The sequence below is a fragment of the Mustela erminea genome, chromosome 16 (assembly GCF_009829155.1).
Source record: "Mustela erminea isolate mMusErm1 chromosome 16, mMusErm1.Pri, whole genome shotgun sequence".
Classification (NCBI taxonomy): domain Eukaryota; kingdom Metazoa; phylum Chordata; class Mammalia; order Carnivora; family Mustelidae; genus Mustela; species Mustela erminea.
Genome location: NC_045629.1, coordinates 24,512,324 through 24,528,256, shown reverse-complemented (window position 1 = coordinate 24,528,256; position 15,933 = coordinate 24,512,324). Strand labels below are relative to the sequence as shown.

Below are 15,933 nucleotides of genomic sequence, written 5' to 3'. Positions count from 1 at the left end.
TTATGGTCATTTGATATTTTTTTTTAATTTATTTTTTATTTTCAGCATAACAGTATTCATTATTTTTGCACCACACCCAGTGCTCCATGCAATCCATGCCCTCTATAATACCCACCACCTGGTACCCCGACCTCCCACCCCCCGCCCCTTCAAAACCCTCAGATTGGTCATTTGATTTTTGACTATGGTCCCAAGGCAATTCTATGAAGAAAACACCCCCGCGCCCCACTACAGTGGGTGGGCGGTTCTTACTGTTTTTATTATAAAAGATTCCAGGTTCCTTGGATCCACCCAGACCTGACACCTTGACTCTAAGTGTGCGCAGCCGGGACAGGCAAGTCGCGCGTGCTCTGGGCGCGAAGCGGCGAGCGGGGGACAGTCTCGGCGCGCCACGAGGTCTGTGTCCCTGCCTCCTCCCCGTGCCCCTCTTGTTTCCTGCACTGCTAGCAGCCCGGGACGCGAAAGCCCTTCCAGAAGTTCTCTCCGCCTGGGGGAGAGCGAGGCGCCGGCAGCTCTCCGCGCTCCGTCGCCGCGGGTGCCCGCGCACGTGGGGAGCAGCTGGCGCAGGTGGCGCCGGGGTGCGGTCGATGAGGCGCAGCCTGAGGAAGATGCTGAGCCCTGGGAAGCAGGAGGAGCCCCAGGGCGCAGTCTACCAGGGTGTGGAGAACGACATGGACGACTCCAAGGACTCGCTTAAGGTACTCCGGGCGATGGGCGGGCGGGGCGGGTCGGAAGCCGGGCGGGGGCGGCAGTGCTTAACTCTGCGCTCCTGCGTTCGGGGTTTCTCAGCCGGCAACCCCGCGACGGGAGGACGCCGAGCACTGGGGACCTTCTGAGAATGGGGGCGGGGGGCGAAGGGCCGCGAGGCGCCCCAGGAGCGTCTGCTGTGTCCAGTTTGCCTTACGCTTTGCTCAACCTGCCCTTACCCCGGCGCGGGCACCTGCAGTCTGGGGAGACTTACCCCCAAGTACGGGGAATGGCGGGACTGGCGGGCTCCTCCGGGGAGTGGGGGCGTCAGGAAGGACTGTGGAAGAAGAGGCCTCTTGACGTGGGATGGGTGGTCTTCTCGAGGCGCTCAGGGCTAGGATGGGCTGTGTCGCTTGCATGGTTCCCGGGACACCCTGGCGTCCGTCCCAAGAGGCAGCACTAGCTGCAGACGGCCGGGTCGGGGGACCGAGGCTGTTGAGGGCTCAGCAAACCCGCCCCTGGCTTTCCGCCCGATGTCAGCAGGAGGAAGGGTCTTTTTTTTTTTTTTTTTTTTTTTTAACGTTAATATTACGAGTCTTTTCGACCCCACCCCCTACCTCAAATCCATTTCCTGAATTGGAACCGTGTTATCAGTGCCTCCAGTATTTTCCAGAGCGCGGGGGAGGAGGAGTTTGAACAAATACATACACGTGACACGAAATTATATTTTAGAGTACTTTAAAATTCACTTACAGATGTATCTCACTGTGTTTTTGGAGCTTTATAGTATTCCCTTACGTGAATGCATCATGATTTACTTCACTAGTTCAGCATGAGTGGACTCTCAGGTAGTGTTTTTGTTGTGTTTGTTTTTGTTGTGTTTTGCTATCACACATGTGCTTGTGTAGTGAGTGTGGATATAGCTTATTCTCTTAGTATATTAGTGAATATGCATGGATATCAAAGTCTTAGCAGAACCAAGATGTGTGTGCAGCTTTAATTTTGATAGAAATTACCAGCTTGACCTCTAAATAGGTTGCACAGATTGTTACTGAGACAAGCGCGTGTAGTGAATCACATAAACTGACAAACCAGCCTTCCCCTATTTGCACATCCAGATTAAACACTTTTTTTTCCTTCCCTCCTCCTTAATATAAACATATTAACTAGGGTCTTTTGGCTTAATCCAAAGGATTGAGGTCCTGAGTTCCAGGGCTAGGATAGTGTTTTTGGAATTAATATTACAGACTGGAAGAAAATTGTACATTTCACAAATCTCAGAAATACTTCACTTACCAACGTGGTTTTGTTTTCAAGAGATACTTGCCAAAGGATTTCTGCAGCACAGAGTCTCAAACTTCATATTTTTGTTTGTAGTTCATGTAGTTTTATTGCCTAAATCAAGTAGAGCCATTTATGTGATTTAAGGCTTTTAGAGGCTACAATAGAGCTTGTAGTTTGAAGGGTTTATGTATTTTATTAACTAAAGTAATTCCAGGTCATTCTGTAGGAATGTCAGCGGTGAGACTAATTACAAATCGGTACCTATAATACTGTAGAGAGTTCTGACTCTAAAGATTTTCTGATTAAAAAGATGTGGTGTATAGTATTTTCTCCAGCATCTCCACACCATCTCAGGAATACTTAAAAAAAATCAAAGGATGGAAGAAACCTTACAAGATGAGAAATGTGGACAGAGAACCATCTGATTGAGGCCTTTACCTTTTTCCATGACACTCTAAGCATTTGACCCTTCATTTGTCAAAATCTTTCACCTGTTTCCCTCTTTTTTACCCCATTACTGCTTGTATTTCATTAAAGAAACCTAGAAAAAATGCATTTGATACCTCTGTGTTTTTTTAAAAGATTTTTATCTATCCATTTGACAGATCACAAGTAGGCAGAGAGGCAGACACAGAGAGAGATACCTCTGTTTTAAAGTGCTTAGAATTAGTTTCTTTAAAAGTGATTATGTTCTGTATCTAGTCATGTAGTTTGGAATCCAAAAGAATTTGAAGTAACCCTGTGACAAAAAACAAAACAAAAAAATAAAACTGTATTGAGTGAATATAAAATAATTCTGTCTAAATGACATTCCCGAATTACTTTCAGAACTTTAAGAAGTCTCTTCAAAACCCAACTTAACATATACTGTACTAAATCCAGACTGTTTAGCACATCTGATGAGCTTATATAAAGTACTTAGATGCTCTTTTGTCATTTTGAATTCAGCAGTACCTTATGAGCGTCTGAGCCTAGTATTTGTCCTCTAGAGCATGTAATTGGGTTTGTGTTGACAGCATGTCACTGATCAGACCTGTAGACTGTTCTCTCCGGCCCTGCAGGGTGGGCACTGTAATCCCTTTATTACTGGGAGAACATCAAATTCAAGTGCTAAAATACTTCCAAATGTAATTAAACACTTTCTTTGGTAGAGTGAGACATTGAGAAACAGTGTATTTCTGAAAGAACCTCATTTTTAATTTTATTACTGAATCTGTTTAAGTTTAGAAATGGTTGCATGCTCCTTGTTCTATCATTCATTCACCAAAATTATGGGTTGCTACATAGAGTTTTGTAGTTGAAAAGTGATACATGTGTATTTAAAAGACTATCATATTTTAGTATATGTGCTGCTGAAGCGAGCACTAAAAGACTATCATAGAAAAATGATTTCTTCGATACTATTCTGTGATAACAGAGCAAAAACCAAAGTTCAAACTTTTAAGGGATTTCATTTTATTTATTTCAACCTGGCATTTGTTGAATGAATCCTTTGAGTTGTTGAGTAAATCATAATATGCTCCATGCTTATTAACTATATTAAAAAACATTAAGTAGTTTAACAATTTTATCTCAATGCGTGTCAAACATGACCAGTCACAGCCAAAGGTAGAATTAAAGCAAGTATCTGGATTATTTGTTTGGAGGATGTTGCTGCATTTTCAGGAAGTAGTTATTTTATGGTGGTTTCTATGAAAAGCTACTGTCTTGTAAAATGTTTGGTTTTCATTTCATTTGATGAAATATTTGATAAGAAATACCTTCAGAAAAAAGACAGATTATTGCTTGGTCTCATATTTGCAAAGCTGGGAGGAACATTGAGAAATAATTTTAGCTTATATATTAGTATAGCATTGGAATGAGGTTCCATTAATTTTTCCCACTGATTTTTTTTTAATTTTTTTATTTTATTTATTTATTTTTTTTTTCCCCACTGATTTTTAAAAAGGTAGTCTGGGGAAATTCTGAGGTGTATACGGGTCCATATGACCCCACCTGCTGCTCTGTAAGAGCTCTGGATCTGCCTTATTTCTCCCCTTCCTTCACTTTCTTTTTCTGGAAAACCTATTTACATATATAAACTATCATGCAAAATAAGTATCCAAATGTGTAGAGCACATTTAGCATAGACAGTCTGAGGAATGAACTAGAGAATGTTTCTCAAACTTTTTTGTGTGTGTCTTAGAACACCTTTAAACTTAAAATTGATGATTCCAAAGAATGCTTGTTTATGAGGTTAAAGCTACCAATAGTTACCATATTAGAAATTAAAGTGGAGAAAACATTTAAGACATGGGAATCCATGGCACGCATTCTAGTAACTGTCAGTGCTATAATGTCACCATACCTTCTGTGGCCTGTCTCTCACTGCGCAGTCATGAGAGACAGAAAGAAAGGCTAGGCTAGAGAATGGCATCCTGTAGCTCTCCCGAAAGCCTCAAGGAGGAGGGAGAATTTAGGAGGGCATTTAGAAGGTGGATTGGAAAGGAAAGAGAACAGGGCACACTTCATTCAGGTGGACAGACTGGTATAGTTTGAGCTAAGCATAACATGGACACGGTGCAGCATGGTGCTAGAAGAGGCTGGCTTCTGGAGTAGAGCACTTGTGTGCAGTTCAGGGACATGTCAGAGTTTGGCGGCAGCCTCAGTTTTGGCCCACACTCTGCAATTTGGCTTTGGCTTTGGCAATCAAATATGAAAATACCTTATTCAGTGCCATTTCTGGTGTCTTCTGGCTGGTGTGTTATCAGTGATACCATCATATCTAAACACTATAAAAATGTTAGCAACAGAATATGGCATGTTGTTCGTATTTGTTAATACCTAAACACTTTCAAATATAAGGAATTCTAGAAGCAGCTTAGACTAACACTCTTGTCAGTCAGTTGAAGTGTAATTAATAAACATGATTATATTTAATTATTTTGAAAATTCCTTTTTTGTCTTTCTAAAGATTTTATTCATTTGAGAAGGTGCGAGAAAGCACAAGAGTTGGGCGAGCAGAGAGTCCAATGTGAGACTTGATCCCTGGACCCTGGAATCATGACGTGAGCCAAAGGCAGATGCTTAATTGACTGAGCCCCAAATTTGAAAATTCTTAATTTTTTGTATAAAACAGATAGTAAGAATTTTCAAGTAGGGAAGTAGAATATGGAACTAGACTGTCAGTTAATACAGAGATTATAAAAGGATACATTACTTAATTTTTGAAAAAAACAACATACTTTAGATCTAAAGTATTCATGAAAATTTAAATAATGCAAAGCAAGGTAATAGAAGTAAGTTCATCACATTAAGGTTTTAATAAAATTTTCTTTGCTATAGTAACATTAATAACATCAAATGAAATTATTTTTAAAGATTTACTTAATTTTTAGTAAATTTATTCTGTTTAGGCCATGAGGTTTTCTAGAAAAAGTTCGGCTTGGGTATTTTTCATATCTTGTGAGAATGAGTCAAAAGCGGAATATCAACATTGTCACCACAAAATTTCATAAGGAAGAGATACAGTGTCATTTATGATAAATTATCCTCAGTCCAGTCATGATAAAGAATATAAAAAGCAAGAAGAAGAAAAAAAAGAGTATTAGAGAAAAATAAGGTATTCAAAAAAAGCTCTCACTTTTCCCCTGACATCAGTGGAAATGAGCATATGTTTGGAGTTAAACTTTCACAGGCCAGTGACAACAGCCAACTATGCCAAAAACTTACTGAACTTGCTCTCCAAGATCTGTTCTTATGGTTCAAAATATTTCAGTCTATCACACACCTCGTTCTTTTTTCTTTTCTTTTTTTTTTTTAACTATTAGCCAAATCTCTCTTTTTTTTTAAATTAACATATAAGATATTATTTGACTCAGGGTACAGGTCTGTGAAACATCAGTCTTACACAATTCACAGTGCTCACCATAGTACATGCCCTCCCCAATGTCCATATCCAGCCACCCCATCCCTCCCATCCCCCTCCCCTCCAGCAACCCTCAGTTTGTTTCCTGAGATTAAGAGTGTCTTATGGTTTGCCTAGCTCTCTGGTTTCATCTTTTTTCATTTTCCCCTCCCTTCCCCTATGATCCTCTGTCTTATTTCTCAAATTCCTCATATCAGCGAGATCATATGATAGTTGTCTTTCTCTGATGGACTTATTTTGCTTAGCATAATAACCTCAAGTTCCATCCACATGGCAAATGGGAAGATTTTGAGGGTTTTTTTTGATGGAGATAGATAGATATATACATATATATAGATATATATCTATATATCACATCTTCGTTATCCATTCATCTGTTGATGGACATCTAGGCTCTTTCCATAGTTTGGCTGTTGTGGACATTGCTGCTATAAACATTCGGGTGCACGTGCCCCTTCGGATCACTACATTTGTATCTTTAGGGTAAATACCCATTAGTACGATTGCTGGGTCATAGGGTAGCTCTATTTTCAACTTTTTGAGGAACCTCCATGCTGTTTTACAGAGTGGCTGCACCAGCTTGCATTCCCACCAACAGTGTAGGAGGGTTCCCCTTTCTCCACATTCTCGCCAGCATCTGTCATTTCTTGACTTGTTAACTTTAGCCATTCTGACTGGTGTGAGGTGGTATCTAACTGTGGTTTTGATTTGTATTTCCCTGATGCTGAGTGATGTGGAGCACTTTTTCATGTGTCTTTGGCCATTTGGATGTCTTCTTTATAGAAATGTCTGTTTATTTCTTCTCCCCATTTCTTGATTGGATTATTTGTTCTTTGGGTGTTGAGTTTGATAAGTTCTTTATAGATTTGGATACTAGCCCTTTATCTGCTATGTTGTTTGCAAATATCTTCTCCCATTCTGTCGGTTGTCTTTTGGTTTTGGTGACTGTTTCCTTTGCTGTGCAAAAGCTTTTGATCTTGATGAAGTCCCAATAATTCATTTTTGCCCTTGCTTCCCTTGCCTTTGGTGATGTTCCAGGAAGAAGTTGCTGTGGCTGAGGTCGAAGAAGTTGCTGCCTGTGTTCTCCTCAAGGATTTTGATGGATTCCTTTCTCACATTGAGGTCTTTCATCCATTTTGAGTCTATTTCCATGTGTGCTGTAAGGAAATGGTCCAGTTTCATTCTTCTGCATGTGGCTGTCCAATTTTCCCAACACCATTTGTTGAAGAGACTGTCTTTTTTCCATTGGACATTCCTTCCTGCTTTGTCAAAGATTAGACCATAGAATTGAGGGTCTATTCTGGGCTCTCTATACTGTTCCATTTATCTGTATGTCTGTTTTTGTGCCAGTACCATACTGTCTTGATGATGACAGCTTTGTAATGGAGCTTGAAGTCTGGAATTGAGATACCACCAACTTTGATTTTTTATTTTTAACATTCCTCTGGCTATTTGGGGTCTTTTCTGGTTCCATATAAATTTTAGGGTTATTTGTTCCATTTCTTTGAAAAAAAAATGGATGGTATTTTGATAGGGATTGCATTAAATGTGTAGATTGTTTTAGGTAGCATAGACATTTTCACAGTATTTGTTCTTCCAATCCATGAGCAAGGAACATTTTTCCATTTCTTTGGGTCTTCCTCAATTTCTTTCATGAGTACTTTATAGTTTTTTGAGTACAGATTCTTTGTGTCTTTGGTTAGGTTTATTCCTAGGTATCTTACGGTTTTGCGTGCAGTTGTAAATGGGATTGACTCCTTAATTTCTCTTTCTTCTGTCTTGCTGTTGGTGTATAGAAATGCAACTGATTTCTGAGCATTGATTTTATATCCTGACACATTACTGAATTCCTGTATGAGTTCTAGCAGATTTGGAGTGGAGTCTTTTGGGTTTTCCACATGAAATAACATATCATCTGCAAAGAGTGATAGTTTGGCTTCTTTGCCAATTTGGATGTCTTTTATTTCTTTTCATTGTCTGATTGCTGAGGCTAGGACTTCTAGTACTATGTTGAATAGAATGGTGAAAGTGGGCATCCCTGCCGTGTTCCTGATCTTAGCAGAAAAGCTCTCACTTTTTCCCCATTGAGAATGATATTGGCTATCATACAGCTCATTCTATGATGATGTTTTTTTACCTCAGCTTCAGTTTCTCTTGTATGTTGGTTTTTCCATCATTGACCAATCAGCCAAAATACATATTCCATGCATCTCCTGTTCAAGTTGTGACTTTGCTATTTACTGAGTCCCTTTGGGCAAATTGTGCAACCTCTCCATGCCCTTGTGTGTAGCCCTACGTAAGTCCACAGTATAGCTAGGATTTCCAATGTGCAGAGAACAATGAGGTTGGGCTGACTTGGCCTGGTGCAGGATCTCACTAATCAAAAGAGGAGGAATAATGTAATCCTAGGGCGTGAGTGGATAGCCATCTAGATTACTAACCAAGTAAGTTACATAACACTATTTTGGTATAAATCTAGCTCTGCTACTTAAGGAAACATTGGATGGGAATTGACTGTCAGCAGGAAGGTCAAAGATGAGACAATAATTTAGATTCCTGGACTTAATCCTTGTATCATGGAAATCTTTTTATTTAACCAAAATCCCACATGCTCTGATATAAGCACATATTCATCTGAAAAAATTTCTCTATGTTTCTGGGCACCTGGTTGTCTCAGTTGGCTAAACTCCTGCCTTTGGCTCAGGTCATGATCTCAGGATCCTGGGATCAAGTCCCACATAGGCTCCCTGCTCAGTCTGTTTCTCTCTCTCCCTCTGCCCCTCACCCCCTGCTCATTCTCTCTTTCTCAAAGAAATTTTTAAAAATTTTTCTCTATATTTTCACTATACTTGCTGTTTTTTAGATGACATCCCTTATAATTACTTCAGTTAAAGTTTTCTCAAGGCCTTTATTTCTACGGCATATACAAGTTTATGATCAGAAAAGCTTATCATTTATTTAATGCACTTATTAATGTTCAAGCATCTACTTGTACCTTCTATATATCTGTACTCATTTTTTGTTCTTCAAAAAATATTTACTTTACCATAAGCATGATGAATAATTTTGGGTGATAGTAACCTTTTAACAAACAGCTTGTAGTGAGGTATCTGGGCAGCTCAGTGGTTTAAGCATCTGACTCTTGATTTTAGCTCAGGTCCTGATCTCAGGATTGTGAGATTGAGCCCTGCATGGCCTCCACCTTCAGCAGATTCTCTCCCTCCTTCTCCCTCTGCCCCTCCTCCCTTAAAAAATTAACTTGTATTAATACGTTTTATGTATGCTTGTTGGAGGTAACAATTTTTTATATACTTCCAGGTGGTTTTTGAAGGAAGTACATGTAGACTTAAAAACCTTCTGAAGAAACGAAAGAAATTAAGCAAATATGATGATATGAATGCATCCCCTTTGCACCATGCTGCAGCAGAAGGTCACGTGGAGCTGATGGAGATGATCATCAATGACTCCTCTTTTGAAGGTCACGGGATGTTACAATGAGTGCTGTATAAGTCCATCATCCCATTAGATTCATTGGGAAGAGTGGTATGAAGTGATTTTGAAGGGCAGATGAGTTCCAGATTATAAAGGGCCTGAATATCTCACTCAGGAATGTGGTTTTCCCTTCGAGCTAGTTTCCACTGAAATAATGCAAAGGGTGGTGCAGGGATCTGGCACATTGCACAACATGCAGAGATTTTCTTTATACACATTTGTTGTGTTCTTTACTCTTTTAATTGAGGTCATTCTGCACTTAAATTGCATATCATTGAATAAAATCAAGGCTCTAAGAAGACAGAACATCCTCTCCTATCCAGCCTCATGCACACACAACCTTGTTTGATAAACTCAACTGTAATCCCATAAGGAAGAGATATGCTACAGATTTAAGCCATGAGATACTGTGATAAGACCTTTGTTACTTGAGATGACTCCATCAATATTGTGGAAGATGGATTGGAGGAGGAAGTGCAAATGAAAAGCTATTTTAGTAGCAAAGAGAAGATGAGAGTCCATGAGGGTTTTGAGATTGCAATAGGGAGAAAGGGAGAGAATCAAGAGCTGTTTTGCATGTAGAATGGACAAGGCTTGATAAGAGATTGAGTGTGAGGAGTAAATAGCAAGCAGTTGAACCAACTTTGAGTTTCCTAATTTAGGAGATTAGGCTAATAGTAAAGCTATCCAGAAAAGAAGGCATATAAAAAGAAGAGAAGAATAGTGAGAGTGAGATGTGAAGAATAATGAATTTGGTTTGGTCATACTAAGTCTGAAAGGTCCAGAGGACATCTACTATTGGAAATATCCAGTAGACTAGAACTCTAGAAGGAAGGGGGCTGCCCCCACAGGGCCTTTGTTCATAGAAAGTATCAGAGGCTATGGAAGTGCATGGAAATCTTTTAGGAGACCATGAAATTGACGGCAAAGGTAGCTTAAGGTTAGAGCGCTGTCATTAAGGATCAGATGGCAGAGGAAAAGCTAGCAAGAGGATCTTTGAAAAGGGTGGTGGATAAGGGATGGATGGTACAGAAACCCAGGGAAGAGTTTCTCAGATGTTTAATAAGAGTAATTGCACCCAAGAACTAAAATAGGAAGAAGAACACAATAACCCATGTGCAAAAGGGTCTCAATGACCTTTATAAAAATGGTATCTGAAAACTGATAGAGATAAAGGTCAAATTCATTAGTTAGTTAGTGAATGGGAATTTATCATTGTAGGCCCCTGTTTAAGTTTGGTGCTGAATGAAAATCTTGAAAGGAGTGATTTAATCAGACAGATTGGTCCAAAGATGTAGATGAGTATGAGGGAGTAGGAGTATATGCGTGTGTGTGTGTGTGTATGTGTGTATGGGAGTGTTGCTGAGAATGAGGTATTGGATGAATGAAAGGAGAGAGGAAAGATAAATTTTTAAAAGGAGAAACATGGGCATTGTCGCTGCAGTGTGGTTGCACATGGTCCCAAATCATTTTCATGATTGAGTACTTTCCCATCTCCTCAGACATAATAATATCCTGCCACTAATTAAAAAGGCTGATAAAGCAGACAGACATGTCTATTTTAGAATAGATATAAGATACTGCTGTATAAAAGGTCTTACCCTTATGTTGAGCTCACAAGGTAAGTAGTATAATATGTTGCATTGTAGCGGAATTGTAAGCAGAAACCACATGTGCATTAGGGGCACAAACTCTAGTTCTAGCTTTATGGTTTATTAGTGGTGTGTCTTTTTTCTCATTAACATTTTTTTGAACCATTGCTGTGGGCCATTCTACTAGAATCATTGAGGACATGATTTGATATTATCCACCCTCAAACATTGTGAAGTATATATATATATATTTAAACTTCCTCTTTCCTCCCTCTCCCACACCCTTTCCTACCAAATTTGACTATAATAACACTGAGGTTCAAAGAGTAAGGCAGTTTACAGAACTCCATACTGGTTGTGTAACATTGGCAAGATTTTGAACCTCTGGTCTCATCTTTCTTTATCTTTCTGAAAAAAATGGCCATGGTTCCTTGTGGGGATTTGGAGGGTTGAATGTGGTAAAGGTTATATGGAACTTCGTTGTGTTTCTGACATATAGTTACTACTTTTATATAAACTCAATATTTTATAACTCTTCTCAAATTCATACTTAAAATAAAAACATATAGCAACAGGAGAATCTGTTTCTTGAGGATGCTGTAGATGGACATCTAACTCATTTGACAGTGCTGGTGCTGTACTTCAGCATATCCCTGTTAGGTGTCAGTCAGATGTTTCCTGAGAACTGAAGCTATATTGTATTGTTTTTATAGAGAAGGTAAAGCCTGTGTCAGCAGTACTTGGCTTTGAAGTCATGCAATAGGTGTTGAATATAGTCCAAGCAAAATCTAACTGTTATTTCGGTGTATTTTTCTAGTGCTGAACGTCATGGATGATTATGGAAATACCCCTCTGCACTGGGCTGCAGAAAAAAACCAGGTTGAAAGTGTGAAGTTTCTTCTTAGCAAAGGAGCTAACCCAAACCTCCGGAACAGCAGCATGATGGCGCCCCTTCACATAGCTGTGCAGAGCTTGCACAACGAGGTGATGAAGGTAAGGCTGCTGCCCACACCCCATCATAGCATGAGCCAGGACCCCAGTCTGGTGGTCTCTGCCTGAGCCAGAGTGGTCAACATAGCCAACCAGGATGAAGGAAATATGGTGATGAGAGAATATTGGTTTTGCTTTTGACCAATCGGTGATGATCTTGTCTTTATCAAAGGGTTCTTATGTATCAGCATTTTTATTTTTTAAAGATTTTATTTATTTATTTGACAGCGAGAGATCACAAGTAGGCAGAGAGGCAGGCAGAGAGGGGTGGAAGCAGGCTCCCTGCTGAGCAGAGAGCCTGATGCGGGGCTTGATCCCAGAACCCCGAGATCATGATTTTAGCCGAAGGCAGAGGATTAACCTGTTGGGTCCGTGGTCAAAGGAGCGAGACTGATACAAAGCGAAGGTCAATCAAAGCTTTATTTAGCGCCAAGCATCGAGAATCAAACTGACCGGCCAGGGCCGTCTCTTGCAAAGAGGCGGCCCCTCCCAGCTTCCCAGATTAACTTTTATAGAGTAAAGGCCATGTAGTTAAGCCTGGCCACACACAGGTGGCCAATTGAATTACAATTCACCCTATAGTAGTTATTTGAACTAGCCTATCACTCTGGTCAGAATTGACACCCAAAAGGCAGGGCCCACATTCTTGGGTAGTTAGGGAGGTTCTCTCCTGATTGGATGTCTCCACCTGGCATGGCTCATCCTTGTATTCTGAGCTCTGTTACCTCCCCCTGTCCAGATACGTTCTGGTGTATGGGCTCTGTTATCAGAGGCTGGTCAGTCAGATTTTACTGGTTTCCCAGACTTGTTTCTAAGTAAGTTCCTCTGAGGGGGCAGGATCAGTCTAAGTTTATTGCATAAACAACAAAATGGCTCGCTCTGGCTAAGCAGGCCCTTACAAACCCACTGAGCCACAAAGGCGCCCCTGTATCAGCATTTTAAAAAAAAGTTTTATATGTTTCAACTTTTTAATCCTCATTCAAAGAAACAGAACTGTGTACCAAGACTATTATTATCCCTATATCAGAGCTGAGGGAACTGAGGCACAGAGAGAATGAAATAATTTGCCTAATGTCATATAACTGGTTGAAAGCAAAAATTAGGAATTTTGTTCTTTTTGTGAGTTCATACTTTGCTATTTTTTTACCTGACTGATTAAATGATAAAAGGGAAGACACTGATGAATGCCTCAGGAAGACAGAAAACATAATTGCAACTATTTTTGTTACAGCAGACAACATGCCTTGGTGGATGGCATGACTTGGCAGAAGACATAATGACACTTTGGGGGGGATTTCTTACTTTTTCCAAGACCTCAGACTGAGTGAGTTTTGTCAAATAAAGGAAATGCTGGGAAATGCCAAAAGGGTAAGGTTTAGCCCAAGGCTTTTAAACTGCATCGCAGAGTCTCACAGACACACCAGAAGACCCATGGGGTTACTGACTTAAAGAGCCATGAAATTTACGAAGGGATCATGTTTTGCGTATTCATTTCTAAGAGAGGCAAATTGGAACTTATAATAAGTTTTTCTGAGGTAATTATATTGCAAATAATGACTTGGCTATGAGGCTAACCCACCTATCTTAATTAGTGCTAGTTGCTGTAACAAAATACCATGGACTGTGGGCCTAAGCAGAAACATTTCTTTTTCACAGTTCTGGAGGCTGGGAAGTCCAAGATCAAGGCACTAGCCAGTTTGGTGTCTGTTGGGGGCCTGCTTAAGGCTTGTCTTTCACAGATGGTTGTCGTCTCCCTGTGTCCTTATAAAGCAGAGGGGGCAAGAGAGCTTGTGGGGTTTCTTTTATAAGGGCACAACTGTCATTCTTAATCACCTTTTGAAGGCCCCACCGCCCAATACTATTACATTGGGGATTAAGTTTCTACATAAATATCAGGTCCATCCCACCATCTCCAAACCGACTTTGTGTATAAATCACCCCCCAAATCCCAGGGGTGTTCTTGCGCTCCATGCTCCCTGTAGCCCAGACACCTTTCTCTCCGCCCCCTGGGTCCTTGGTTCCTTGAAGCTGAGCATAGAGGGTGTGAGAGGAGCCTGCTTTCTGCTTTCCCACTGTAAGGTGTGTATAGCTCTATCACAATACTTGGCACATGGTATTGTAATCAAAGTTCATGTGCTCCGGGAAACAAATGGAGGGTTTTAGAGGGGAGGATGGGATGGAGTAGCCAGCTGCTGGGTATTAAGGAGGGCATGTGTTGTGATGAGCACTGGGTGTTATCAGCAACTAATGAATCGTTGAACACTACATCAAAAACTGATGTTGCACTATATGCTGGATAACTGAACATAATAAAAAAAAGAAAAAATATTAAAATCAAAAGACTTAAAAAATAGTTCATGTGGTTTCTCTGGTTCTGGCTGGTTAACCTTGAAGAAGGGACTGTGTGCAGCTAATCTAAATATCTCTAGTCCTCATCAGGATGGCTCTTGAATAAGTAAATGAATGAATGAGTAAATGGGCATTTTTGCCTGAAGGAGAAGGAATGAGTTTAAGTTTCAGCCCCTAGGAAGATGGTTCAGGGCAGCCCTTTGATGAGGTTACAGAAAAGGCCTTTGGCAAGGGGCTATTTGTTTTTAAATGTCTGCATTGTTTGTGAGCCAGATACTTTATTCTATGCCTTCTGCACTGGACCCCCTAGTGACTGTGGGGACCTCTCTCTACCTAAAGAAGCCACATATTTCCTCAAGGAACTCTTGTGTTTCCTCTGAAGGCTCTCTTCAGATACAAACGCCTATTGACTTAATTAACTTTGACTCTGAAAGTGTGATTTGGGAATTCAAAGGCAGGTAACAGTGGAAGGGCTATCTTTAATTAGGAATCAGAAACCTTAAGACTGGCAAATACAGAAAGATACCACATAGAAATAGAAAATAAAGTTTAGAAATAAGTCCTTAGCTGGTTTATAAACTAGTAGGTGGGGGGGGGGGGTATAACAAAGAATTTCCTAGTGACACCAGAACAAGAAAAAAAAAAAAGAAAGAAAGAAAAAAAAAAAAGCAGGATTATAAAAGAAGTGAAATTAGTTGTCTCTCCTGTGCTTGATTTTACCAGCCATAACTTCATCTAAAAATATTTCCAAACCCTCTACTTCACCAGAGAAGATGTAAGTGGAAGGAGGAGGAATTTGGGGTTATTTCTCTGTGTGCTTGTAAGCTCCTTTAGGGCTGCCTCTCCCATTTACACCCATGGGTCCAGCCTGTACCCCACCAGCCTTTGCTGAATGTGGAATGCTTCTCCATTGTCTGTTTGGCCAACCTCCCCCAAACCTTCTACCCCTGCCTATATGCTTGTAAAGTAAAAAACTTCAACGTCCCCTCAAGTTCTTGTGCAGCTATCAGCTGTGTTTCCTGGGACACAGTGGCCTAGAGGTTAGTGGGTGGGCTCATTTCTCAATAGCCCCTAAGCTTTACTACTCAGGGCTTACCCCTTCAGCATCCAGTGGTTGACCCTCCGGTGAGGCTTCCTGGATTTCTATCAAAGGGACCTCTGGAGGCCACACCTACACACGGTCCAGGCTTGCCTGCTTATGTGTGAATCTGAAGTGGGCACAGTTTAGTTGCTCTCTCTGGGATCTCTGCCACATACAATTTTACACAGCTTTAGGAAAAATTGTGCTTATGGTAGTAAGCAAAAGCACCCTCATAAGTGCTGTATTCTTATGATTCTAAGAGGGCAAAGAGAGAAAAATCTCTTACAGACTCAGTAGGAATGCAGAGTTTGCTGAGAACAGAATGTGAAAGTGCCTGACGTTGGGAATGAACTTGTGCTCTCACTTTCTTTCACCCATCAATAATCTCCTATGTGTTCTTACATACTAAAATCTCCATTTAATTTTGTTTTATGACCAGAGCTAATTAGTAAGCCTAATTCATTGGCTTACCTATCTGGGCTTTTTTTTTTTCATTTTATTTTATTTCTTTGCAGTGTTCCAGCATTCATTGTTTATGCACCACACCCAGT

At 40.5% G+C, this 15,933-nt stretch overlaps 1 protein-coding gene across 1 annotated transcript in view; it reads left to right on the top strand.

Moving 5' to 3' along the window:
- The first annotated feature begins 316 nt into the window (after nt 1–316).
- The window catches only part of TRPA1 (transient receptor potential cation channel subfamily A member 1), a 65,656-nt gene continuing 50,039 nt past the window's right edge, over nt 317–15,933 (top strand). Inside the window, exons 1-3 of the mRNA XM_032316738.1 lie at nt 317–698; nt 9,197–9,356; nt 11,780–11,955. Of these exons, the coding sequence (XP_032172629.1) occupies nt 588–698; nt 9,197–9,356; nt 11,780–11,955 (447 nt within the window). The 5' untranslated portion in view covers nt 317–587. The remainder of the gene's footprint in view (nt 699–9,196; nt 9,357–11,779; nt 11,956–15,933) is intronic.